The sequence below is a fragment of the Vicia villosa genome, linkage group LG6 (assembly GCF_029867415.1).
Source record: "Vicia villosa cultivar HV-30 ecotype Madison, WI linkage group LG6, Vvil1.0, whole genome shotgun sequence".
Taxonomy (NCBI): Eukaryota; Viridiplantae; Streptophyta; class Magnoliopsida; order Fabales; family Fabaceae; genus Vicia; species Vicia villosa.
The window spans coordinates 109777795-109791163 of NC_081185.1; the positions used below are offsets into that span (position 1 = coordinate 109777795).

General features: G+C 34.0%; 1 protein-coding gene across 2 annotated transcripts; it reads right to left on the reverse strand.

The window, feature by feature from the left end:
- Positions 1-1392: 1392 nt before the first annotated feature.
- On the reverse strand, positions 1393-4234 carry LOC131609560 (protein CELLULOSE SYNTHASE INTERACTIVE 3-like). 2 transcript variants are annotated; one of them, XM_058881276.1, is made up of 2 exons: positions 4042-4234; positions 1393-3245 (listed from the first exon to the last, which is right to left on the reverse strand). In XM_058881276.1, the coding sequence occupies exon 2, from the start codon at positions 3217-3219 to the stop codon at positions 1528-1530; it is 1692 nt and encodes a 563-aa protein (XP_058737259.1). In that variant the 5' UTR covers positions 3220-3245; positions 4042-4234; the 3' UTR covers positions 1393-1527. The 2 variants fall into 2 exon arrangements, with proteins under 2 accessions (XP_058737259.1, XP_058737260.1); XM_058881277.1 differs by lacking the exon at positions 4042-4234 and adding an exon at positions 3553-3672.
- Positions 4235-13369: the final 9135 nt, after the last annotated feature.

Below are 13369 nucleotides of genomic sequence, written 5' to 3' on the forward strand. Positions count from 1 at the left end.
ATATTTCTTATGATATATAAAAAAAATTATTTGATAAAATAATTTTCAAAAACAGTTTAAAAGTTTTAAAAAATTAGTAATTTGAACTTTAAAAATTATCGTACTAACTTATATAAATAAATAATATATTTTATTAAATGCCAAGATTAAAATTTGAATTATATAAAATTAAATATATGATTTAGCCTCAGAATAAAATTGAGACAAATTCAATTTTTATAATAATTTACACCAAAATATATTATTACTATTAAAATTAGAGAAATATTAAAAAAGGTATTTGATAAATTATTTTTCAAAAACAGTTTTAAAATTAAAAATAAATTTGTTAATTTAAATTTTAAAAATTATTATTCTAATTTATATAAATGAATTTTTTTAAAATTATATTTCATCATTTAATTTTGAGTTATATAAAATTAAATATATGACGTATATATGTATATATATATATATATATATATATATATATATATATATATATATATATATATAATAGTAATAATATTAAAAGATATTTATTAATATTTTTTAATATTTCTTATGATATATAAAAAAATTTATTTGATAAACTAATTTTCAAAAACAGTTTAAAAGTTTTAAAAAATTAGTAATTTGAACTTTAAAAATTATCATACTAACTTATATAAATAAAAAATATATTTTATTAAATGCCAAGATTAAAATTTTAAAAATTATTATTCTAATTTATATAAATGAATTTTTTTTAAAATTATATTTCATCATTTAATTTTGAGTTATATAAAATTAAATATATGATGTAGTCACTAATTAACAATTTATATAAAAATAGGAATAAAGTTATAAATAGTTTTATTCTTACTTGATTTCTTTAAATTTTTGTTGAGTAGTAATTTTAATTTTTTTTTGTTTTTTACTTTTATATTATCATAATTGTAGTATATTAGTTATAATTAAAGTGATTATAAAATGGATTTTGTTATTGTTATTAATATTTATTTTTAATAAGGAACAATTTATTATGTTATTATTATTATTTATTTTTAATATAGGGTCAATTTAGTAAATAACACATTAGGATTTTTTGTTAAGAATAGCTATCATGGAGACACGTGGCTAGGGAATAGTTATCATGATGACACGTGGCTAGAGTTGTCATCATGACAGCCTTTCATTTATATATATTAAGATTAAGATATTTTTTTAGGAGAAATCAGTGGTTGTGGATATAAAGAATGGTGGTGATTTCTCCCTTACCAAGTTACCAATGAGTAAGAATAAGTATTTTCCTTGAATAAATTTAACTTTTTGTTTTATACTGAAATATGAAAAATTAATTATACTCGAATAACTTTTCTAATAAATATAAAATTAGTTCTTTTACAAATAAATATAAAAACATGGCAGACATTAAACAAAGTCTAAATATTTTTTATATAGTGATGTAACATTGATTACAATACATGGAATAGAACCTTGTACATTCCACAGTTTATACAGTCTTAACTATTTTGCATCATGATAAAAAAAAAATGCAACACTTTTTTACACTATTTTCTTTCCAAACAAACCTCTCAACTTTCCTTTTTCTAATCTCTCATGTAACTTTTTAGCTCCTGGAATATCCATCTCATTAAGTTTCTTCAAATATCCAATAGCACCATAAGAGATCATTAGCTTCTTACATTTCTTACTTGAAGAAATCAATCCTAGGCAAAGAACTGCATATTTTTTTGCATTGTTTTGTGGACTAGGATCAAGCAACTGAACCAAATTAGGCACACTTTTATCATCTTTTTTAACTTCTCTTCTGTTATAAGACACTGTCATCAAGCATGATAATGCTTGTGCAGCAACTTCTCTTGCACTGTTTGGTTTAGCTTCAAGCATCTTTACAAGGAGAGGAATGCAGCCGGATTCGCCGACCGATTTCTTCATCTCGGTCGAGCTGCTAACTCTGCAGATTGCTGATGCAGCGGCCTGTTGCGCTCCCGAGGATCCGGATTTTAGGACGTGGACCAAACGCGGAAGTAGTCCTAACGAAACCAGTGTTTCCTCGGAAACCGATCCGATTAAATTTCTCAACGCCCCGACAGCGGATTCTTGAGGAAGTGGACCGTCGAGATAGGCTAAAAGAGTCCTAACACCGCCTTCGGATACGACAGATCTCTTTAGGCTTTCGTTGCTTGCAGTGAGATTCTGCAAACATTCTGCTGCATATTCTTTGGAGCCTAACAACATTCCAGAGGCTAACAGATTGATCATAACCTTAACAATCCCTTCCTCGGCTAAAACTTGTCTCACCTCAGGAACTGCTGATATGTTCTTTAATGTACAAGCTGCAGCAGCCTGAGAAACAGAATCTCCGGTTCGACAAAGCTCGATCAACGGACAAATGCCTCCGTGTCCAACTATTTCACGTGACGTATCAGCCGACATTGATAGCCTCTGCAGCGATATCGCGGCCTTTTCTCTACCTACAGGACTGCCTGATTCGACGAGTCTTATAAGAGGCGGAAGAACCCCTTCGGAAACTAGCCAATCCTCGCAGCTACCTGATTCGACGAGCGAGCATATAACAGTAACTGTTTTCTCCCTTATCCTAGTTGATGATGCTGTAAGCAATTGAACCAATGCAGAAATGTTGCTCCTGCTCAAAACATCCAAAACATTCTTTTCATCTTCTTTCATAACCTCAACAACACAATCCAAAGCTTTGTGCTTCGATTCCAAATGACCGATCTGAAGCCGCGCGAGTAACTCCCTTATGTTATTATGTGCTGCAGCATCTGATTGTTCCACAGAACCAGACACGGACGACGCAGTAGCCTCGCCAAGCATACCAGTTTTGATCAAAAGTCCACAATCTCGTAAATTCAAATCCATTCTCCCAATCAACGCGTCCAGATCACTCTGCATCTGAAGCTTACCTTCATATTTCTCCTTCAAACACAACTCAGCCGAATCAATCACGTCTCTGAGCAAACTCGACACAGCCTGCAACTGCTCCTTGCAAAGAGCATTCTTCGAAAAACACGGATGACTCGATAAATTCGATAACATCAACGGAATCTGTTCTAATCTAGATATGATCATCTTCCATCTACCAGAAAAACCTTTAACCTTAACCTTAACCTTAACCTCTTCTGCTTTATCAAGAGCTATAGGAACAAGTTCCTCTACATGTAACAACCAATCTTCTATTGAACAACTTGCATCAGCACCATCTTCCTCCATAATTGATGATTATAATCTCAAAGAAACTGCCACAACAAATCAAACAGCAAGAAAACCAAGTCTTAAAATCAAAGAAATGATCAAAGATGACAATTTGCATATAGAAAAAAAATTGATAATAATTGACATAAAGTCTATATGGAGCAGTTGCCAATCGCAATCATAACATAAAAAATGTTAAATTATAAATTAAGATTCCAATAGAAAAATTGTGAAGCACAAAAAAACAAATGGCCTAACAAATTTCCACAATCTTCTATCATATAATAATCATTTCAATTCACACAAAGCTGGTTTACTTAAAACTTGACTTGGCCAACAAATCTTAAGTACCTAAACATGTCCCACTAGTATTTTCTCTTACTTTAGCCACTAACCATTTAATGCCCCTAAAATATTACAACCATATAGTATAATACCATATCATATATCACATGCATTACAAAATTTAAAGATTAATTAACTATCAATAATGCAATCTAATAAAGAATCAGTTGGCAGATATTTTGGTCAAAAACCAAAAATACCCTTAAAATTGGTAATTTTGAAGTCTTTGTAGGGGTAAATTGGTGAATTCAGATGAGAAAACTCTAACTTTACTTTTCAACCATATATGAAATTATGGTAGCAGAAAGCAATGTGAGCATGGTTTTGAGTCTGATCTATATCAACTGTTAGCTGTGATTTTCCAAGTTTGTCCTCATAAATATGGGAAAGGGAAAGGCTTTCCTTCTAAAGAAAGACACAAGTCTCTATCCACAGTTGTAAACTTGTGTACGTAAAATGAATCATCAAAGCAAAGAACAAAAAAGAGCAACTAACCTTAAAGAATCAGTAACTGAGTTTGGCTTAATCTTCAAACTTGACGGTTCTTTCTCTCTCTGGGGTTATAGAATATACAAGTTGTACATGGAATGGTTCTAGAATAATGAATGAAGACAAAAGATTGTGATCTTGAAAGCAGTTTTCTCAAAATCAGAAAAAATTCATAAATGGTTTATGCTTCTTAATAGAGAAAAAGACACATATTCTCAAATGTTAAGAAAAAAAAAGAAGAAGAATCTTCCACCTAGATTGAAATGTGATGATCAAGATTGGAAAAGTATAAAAAAAAAAAAACTGAGCTAAGAAGTAAACGAGCTTCTTGACACTTGAGTACAAAGGACAAGACAGGAAGTGTAATGTAAGGTAAAAACATTTACAGTTTTTCACTTCAAAAAGACAATTCAAAAAACAAAGTTTCAAGTGTTTTTTTCTCTCTCTAGAAATGGAAGATAATGAATGTGTCAGGGTTGTTGTCTCGCAAAGATTCTCACGGTGAAAAAAGGCATTATTTTACTGGGTATGGATCCTCTCCATTTCCTAAAAGAAATGGAAAATTTCATTACTATAGTTTTAGGTGTATAAAATTAAATAATCATTAAATATATGTCACATGTCTTTGATATGCGTGTTGTTTACACATAAAACTATAATAATGGAGTAAATGGAGAGATAGAAAAATGGAGAGGATCTTGATCCTATTTTACTCTGGCAACAACGGCGAAAACAGGATTGATGATCCAACGGTTACGACATAATTTTAGGATAGCCAATACGACCGTTGGGATTTTCTTGAATAGTACTACTGTAAGATATTTTCCAGATTTTGTTTTTTATATCTATGAAATACTCACAAGCCTAATATTAGGGTGTTACAGGAGTCTAATATTGATAGATTTATGTTGTAGGGAAATTTAAACAAATATTTTTTTCAAATGATGTCTTTAAATCATATATTTGAAACTCTAGAATTTCTCAATCAATCTCACATCCTTCTTACGCACCATCGAATTGACTATTTTGTCTTCGTGTTTTCGTAGATGCATCTTCGGAAACAATTTTTTTTTGTTTAACGTTGTTTTGTTCCGTAGATGCATCTACGGGAGACTTCCGTAGATGCAGCTACAGAATCAGTCCAAACCCAGAAAACCAGAGCAGAAGCATTTTAACTATAAAAGACATTGTATTGATTCATTGATTAATCGACATTACAGAAAAAATTAAGAAAACTAAGAGATCTAAGAAATTACAACGGTTAAGACAATGTCATCTGTTCCATGCATCATTTGAATGGAATCAATGTCGTATTTTACTTCATCCCACCAACGTTTTGTTTTTCCGGTTTCAAACGAGGTCCTTGTTCTAAGCCTCTGTATCCTTTTGATTTCTTCTCCGGGTTTGTACTCCCCATCTAAAAAAGACATGATAGTCCTCTTGAGTTGGTCGAAGGAATGGATATTCCAAAACTTCACCGGCACGGGAGGTTTGACGGGAGAGAAAATGACATGCCCATCCCTTATGTGGTATTCTGGTTCAGGATTGGGACGCTTCATTGATATTCGGTGACATCCATCTGGCCTAATGCGAGACATTTTTGTGTTTGTGTTTAGGATTTGTGCTTGTGTGTAATGTAAACCTAGAAACCCAAATTTATAGAAGCCTTTGGAGACTATGGATCACACAATGTTTGTCACAGAATGTTCCGTAGATATATCCACGGAAGGGGGATAAATGTTTCCTTTCCGTAGATGCATCTACGGTAAAGACCTATAATTTTCAATGTAACACCCTTCCGTAGACGCATCTACGGAAGTTTCCCTGCTATTTTTTTAGCAGAACATAAAGCAGTAAGCAGCAGTTATGGTAAGAAATTTAAGAAACACAAAACGTAAATAATTTAAAACACATAGACACAAACACACAAAAAAGGATTATATTGCAATGTTATAGAGTGCATATATTACACTTTGAAACTAGATAAATACATGAAAAGAACTGTCGCCGGCTAAATCTATTGGTGATTTCAATTTTGAATTTTCCGCATTCTAGATTTTATCGATATTCTTCAATCTTTTGAATTCATGCATCCTATCAACAAATACATTCGGCCACGTCTCGACAAGTTCGGTATGATGAAGATTCCATTCCGGTGACGTAAGTGGTATGGGACATCCCGGTTTTAAGTAAACTTGTACAAAATGACAAGATTTGGCGAGCCATCCAACACATATAATATGATCAATTGGATTTGGAAGAGGTGCGGTGCGGAGCGAAAAAAAGATTTCCGAAAACCATAACGCGTCAAGTCAATGCATGCCATGTCATATGTGCATGCAATAAGAAGTCCCATTTCCGGGAATCTCATCCAATGTGAAACTGGTGTGTAGGCACCCCCTAAGGGACAAGAGCTTCATTTACCGTTTCAAATTTGTTTTCGCCTCTAAATACCCGCGTGTACGAGTCTTTATGGTTCACCAACTCTTCAATACGATCATGACGGACAAACTCATGGGCCTCCTCTCCCTTACCAAGCAAAGCCGATACGGCCCGAAATCCGTAATTACCGTCCCCGCCACATTGACGATCTGGTCGATGTATTTATGCTTAAAAACTGGCATCTCGTCAATGAATGGAATTTTTTGAGCAATTTGTACCTCTTCGATTGATGGAGCAATAGGTGTTGGAATCGGAACTTTTGGATCAATAGGTGTTGGAATCGGAGTCGAAACTTGCGGAACTTGTGGTGGAATAGGTGTCGAAGGCGGTTTGCTTATTCGAGCTCCCTTGTTTGAACTCTTTTGAGATTTTTGCAATTTCGGAGTAGGTGAGTCGGGAAAGCGTTTGTCGACGTGCTCACAATATGAAGGAGATCATCTTGTCGAGTTGTCATTTTCCGTAGACTTCACTTTCTTCGGAGCACCCTTTGTCTTAACGGGTTGAGACGGCGGTTTCATGTCGGTTGTTTCGGGAAATTCAATCCTCCGCAATTGTTCTTTGATGTATAATTTCGTGTTGTCATCGACCTTCGAAAACCTCTCTTGTATCGCCTCCAATTCAAAAATAATAGAGATATTCGAATCTTCTTCGACACAACCATCATCATCAAAAGTGAGTCTCTTCCAATGAGGAGTGATTTCATTAATTGTTATTGGCTCACCTAATCTTACTTTTTTAGCAATAGCACAAGCACACGAGAGACCATATGTGATAGTAATAGTGCAACCACACTTTGCGCTATCGCCACCAATTGTTTCACCTCGTTTCGCCTCTTGAAAGATATAATTCAATCCGGCCCGAGACACATTGCCGATCAATTAAGAGTAAAGGATTTGGTTCTTAAATCGATGCTCCAAAACCGTAATGCTCCTACCGAATTAGGTTTGTATTTCATTGTGTTGGTTCGAAATCATGTGATTTATGGTGTCCCATGCTTTACACAAATCACCCTTGCTATCACACAATCAATTTTTCAAAGTAGCATGTGCCGACTCAACTCTACTGGTGGTTGTATTCCCAAGGTGTCGGACCTTATTAGTCCATGCACAAACAAACTTCTCATTCACTTTGTCAAGAATGGTGCTTTTAATATATTTCAATAAATCGGGATATTTTTCACATATTTTCCGAAATTGCAATACGGCATCGGCATACAATTCTTTTATCGACCAACTTGCAATACGAGCCCATGCATCCATTATTTGGTCAACAATCACTTCGAGCTTCACCGCTTTCCCACCTTCAGTCGCTACTTGTTTCGTCCCCATAACGGGTTTAACCTTACTTCTCACATTACATGATATGTGATATCGACAAAGTAATGCATCGGAAGAAGGAAATACCTTTGCAACCGCATTCATCAAAGCGGGGTCGCAGTCCGTAACAATCGCCTTAGGCATCTCAACTTGTTTTTTCAAAAGTGAGCGACACACCTCCAAGGCCCACCTAAAATTATCCTTTTTTTCATACTCCAAAAAAGCAAAACCAGCGGCAAATGTCTTCTCGGTGGATGTAACACCGACCATCTCGAATAATAGGAGTCGATATTTTTTAGTCTTGTAGGTAGAATCGAGAAGGAGCACTGTCGAGAAAGTGTTGAACAACTTTATGGAATTCGGATGAGTCCAAAAAATATTTCAGACCGTAAACTCGTCATCGCAATTTATGTACCGCACCACGTATATGTTATCATCCAACATTTTCAACAAATTTTGCATCTCGCTTCTATCTCCCGTACTCGCCTTTTTATTGTGGTACCGTTGATTATACATTTGCCTTATATTTGATATGTTATCGGGTTCCTTCCTTTTCAATGTGGCAAGTATATTTTTTGGTTGGACAAAATTCAATGACATGTCTTTAATAGATGCCTTCTCAACCGGATTGAGCCGACATGCAATAGGATGGCCTTGTAATTTTGCACAAAAATCATGGTTATGCAAACCACAAACAACAGAGCATCTCCACTCCGTGCTAGCCAACATGTAACAACAAATTTTAAATGGACACTCGCATTTTGTAGTACTCGTGTCGTCTCTTTTAAAATTCTTTAGAGGAGGATGGTATTTCCCGCTTCTTTCGCACAATATTGTTACAAACGGGTTTCTTCTTATCGTACCATTATCCGATCTTCCTATCACCACACCAAAACCAAGGTTAGTCGCGTTCCTACGAATCCATGTTAGCATGCTTTCACGATCATCAAAGTCTTGCTTGCCACGAAAGTCACCTCCGACATCTACCACATTTGCGACTACCCCATCGATACTCGTACAAACATCGACTAAAGTAGCTAATTCTCTTGAAATATTATCGGGGTGCACCATACCTATTTGCAAATAATTGCCAAAATAACACAGAATTACATAACTGCTGGAAAAAAAACAACTCAGTGATTGTTCCGTAGATGCACCTACGGAAGTGTTCATCTTCAACACGTTTCGTAGATTCATCTACGGAAGCAGCGTAACTTTTTTCAGAAAAATTAGATGCATAATGTGAATAATGTAGTAGTTGAAGATGGATGTTTACCTGGAATTCAGACTCCTATTGCTCCCTTTGATTTGTTGCACCAAAAAGTTTGAGTGTTGGAGTGAAATAGGGTATTGATGATGTAGGGTTTTTAGGGTGTGGAGTATGAAAAGTTTGAAGAAATGAAACAATGGGGAGAGTGATCATTTTGGTTCAAACTATACCAGACACTTCCGTAGATGCATCTACGGAACAATGTGGCGCTAAGCTTTTCCGTAGATGCATCTACAGAAGCTTCCCTTAATTGATTTTTATGTGTATTTTTTCCCTATATACACTAGTTTATTATGCTTCCGTAGATGCATCTACGGAAGGAATCAATTTTTTTTCAAAATATTAGGTGCTTCCGGATGTGCATCTACGGAAGTTGGGGGTAAAATTGGAATTTTGTGTGGTGTGTAAGATAACCATAGAGTGGGTTGAGAAACCTTCTTGAATCAAACTTTGTTAATACAATTATATAAGTTACTAACCTAATTATAATATATTATAAAAATAAGTATGAGTATATAATTTATGAAACTAAGAGAAAATGAAGAAGAAAGTAAAATGATATCACTTAAAGAAAATTGGTGTATATTTATATGAATTAAATGATGTATTTATACTATTAAAAAATACAAAGTATTAACTTAATATTGACATTACTATTTTAACTTTGACATATTACACATCTATAATAATTGTCGTTACTATTTTAAATTTGACATTAAGATAGATATTTCTAAATAATAATAAATATTTTTTTAATTTTTTATAATACTCTCCCCTTGAAATATTTATCAAGTTACTCCACCAAAGTCTTGTCGAGAAGAATCGTATGAAAATAGGGGTGGCAAAACGGGCTCAGCCCGTTGGACATGCCCTTTTACCCGCACTTTTGTGCGGGGCAGGGTTTTTTGGCCCTCATCCTCTAGTGTGACTGTCTCGTCCTATTTTTTATGCAGGCTTTTGCGGGCACGTTCATTAACATAAATTTTACATTTTGAGGCGTAAACCTCACTTTTTTGCGGGTTAAGGTTTTAGAACCGCATCCTCAACTATGACCGCTCCGCCCCGTTTATTTGTGGGCTTTTGCAGGGCGAGCATGCCTGTTTGCCACCCCTATGTGGAAAGATATGTTACCTCGTTAAAAACTATTAGGATTTTTTTTTTTGGGTTGAAAATCTTAATAAGGGAAAAATAGTACAATATTATGCTCCCCTTAACAAAACACATTTAGTTCTTCTTCAGAGATCTCAAAGGTGACACATTCCAATATTTTGTACGTGCTTCTTGAAAACTAATGCAGTGAGTGCTTTTATGAGAGATCTGCCACATTATCACTCTAACAAATATATTGAATATCAACATCTCTGTTTCTTTCAAGTTCTTGTGTGAATATAAAGAACTTTGGAGGGATATGCTTGATTTTATCATTTTTTATGTAACCTTCTTTCATCTGAGTCACGCATGCAGTATTGTCTTCATACGAAATTGTTGGATTATTATCAATTGGTAAGCGAGACACTCCTTGGATATGTCGAGTTACCGACCATAACCATATACACTATTTGCTTGCTTCATGAAGGGTAAATACTTCAATATGATTTGAAGATATTGTTACAAGTGTTTTCTCGTGAGATCTCCATGATATTGTAGTGTTAGTATATACATCCACTATGTCATTTAGAATTATGTGGATTTGAAAAATATCACACATCTGCATAACAAAGTAAAATTGGTTTTGTATTGTTAGAATAAAACAAACCAAGGTCAGATGTAACTCAAAGATATCAAAATATATGTTTTATTCATTTCCAATGTCCTTTTGTAGGACATGAACTGAATCTTACTAGTAAATTCACTGCAAAAAACTATATTAGGTCTTGTATAGTTAGCAATGTACATGAGTGCCCCAATGGCACTGATGTATGGTACTTCATAATCAAGATATTCTTCATTACCTTTCTTAGGTATAAATGGATCATTTTCAACATTAAGTGTTCTACCCATCAATCTGAGCACTCAAAGGATTTATTTTGTCCATGTTATATCTTTTCAATATCCTTTGTGTATAATTTGATTGATGTACATATATACCATTTTAGTATACTGATAGCACTAAATTATGTAACATCCCGATTTTTATTAATATTTTTATTAATTATATTAGTAATTATATTATTTGGTGTATTTAATAATTATTTTCTTAATTTAGTCATTTGTGATGTTTATTGAAATTTTTGTGTTTTGGGACAATTTAGTCGGTATTAGTTCGGGATAGCGGATCGATATTTAATCGAAAATTTTAATATTTTTAGTATTAGAAATATTAATGAGTTAATATTTAACGTTTTGGGAATTTTCCGAGTAATTAAGATTAGACCGGAAATATGAGACATTGAGTAATAAGGGGTATATTTTATTAGGCTCATTTGTGTGTTAATTATTTATTTAATTGTTATGTGATATAATAATTAATTTAATTAATTAATTTTGTGTATAATTGTGTTTATTTGGTTTAATGGGTTAATTGAGTTATTAGAGATTATATCTAATTGGGCCTATTTATTAGAAATAGAAGTAATTGGGTGTTATTTCGTTAAGCCCATTAAGACATAATATAGTAAGGGTTTAGAGAGGGTTAGAGACACCATAACATTTGTTCATTTCAAGAGAAGAGAAGAGAGGAAAGGAGGAGAAGAGGAGCAAAAGAGGAATAAAGAGAAAAGGTAGGTTTGAAGAAATTGAAGAGGTAAGGGGGAGAATCCTTATTATTATGGGCTAGTATAATTTGGGTCAATGGGTAGATTAACATGTTAGGGTTGTGTTGATTGAAATCCATGAAAAATACTATGTTGATTTTATCATAGTGTGCTGAGTTTATTAATGGAAATTGGAATTTGCTGCCACAGTAGCGACACCATATGAATCTCTCTCATTTTCCGTATTTCAAACGCTACTTCCATGTGATTATTACCACTTGCTTTCCATTGTTATGTATTATCTTATAGTCTCTTCACTGTAGCAACATATACATAATCGAAATGAAGGAAAAGTGGACACTATATTATTTTACTCATTCCATTATAGTTCACAGGAAGAAGTAGTGCTACATGTATTATATTTCTTTACTGTAGCGAAATACATATTTATTGGAAAGAAATGGAAATGTGAGAGTAGTTTGTAGAACACTGTAGGCTGTAGCAAATGAAAAAAATAGAAAGTAGGTACCATATGTAATTTAAAGAGTCTCGTTTGACCGAAATAACTAAATTAAACGGTATAGTTAGTTATCCGGAATTTGATGAAAATTTACGTGGTAGCTAAGTTTAAATAGTAGATTAACGTGGAGGTGTTATTTTGTTGAAATTGTGATTTTTACAAATCGACCGAAATTGTCCGGCCAAGTTGTCGTGTATGTTGAGTTTGTACGACAGTCGAATATTGTCTGTGTTTTATTCTTTAGTACGCGACATGTGTGTGAAACACTGTCGGTACTTATTTGTTTTGTTGCAGAGTTTAGTTTGAGCGATGTGGGGGAGAAGCTGTGCTTCTCGGATATGTTTCAGTTGTAAGTTGTTGGTGCAATGTACTGCACAAGGAGACGGAGCAAGCAATTTAGAAGTTTGTTGGTTTCCAAATTCGAAGGTAACATGGATTTAGGATTTTGGTTGTTTAACAAGTCGGAACGTCTTGGAATAAGGATAATTGTTATAAGATGGAATTTAGGAAGTTGCTATATTCAGCATTGTTGATGGACTGGGAAGTTATCAGTTTGAGTAACTGTTGCGTAGGATGTTGACGTAAGAACAATGATTAAGCGACGAATTGCGGTATACCTTGTCAAGGAATCCTTGGCAAAATATTGGAAAAGTTGTCGAAGTTGTTGGAACGTACAAGTCGGAGTTAGAAATGCGAAGAGACGAGTATGATTCCAAGAATAAAAATCATTGATAATAGTGTAAAGGAATTTTGTTATGATGTTATCATAAGGTGTGTGTCGGCACGTCCGGATGATTTTGGGAGCTATTGAAGTAGGGTACTTTTGGTAACGTAAGGAACACTATTATTGTTTGATAACAATGGTGTATACTCCATTATGGTTGTCGGCTATCTATTGACAAATTGAGAAACTGATCACCCTTAATCTATTGTTGATAGAAGAAGAGATCGTATTGGACGAGATAGACTTGTCTTACTAACTTGGTAGCGTGTAAAGCGACTAAGGAGAAGTTGAAGAGTCGATTTGAGGAGTTGTTTGAGAAGAGGTTCAATTGTCTGAGTGTATAGTCATAGAGTCGCGCCTGTTTTATCG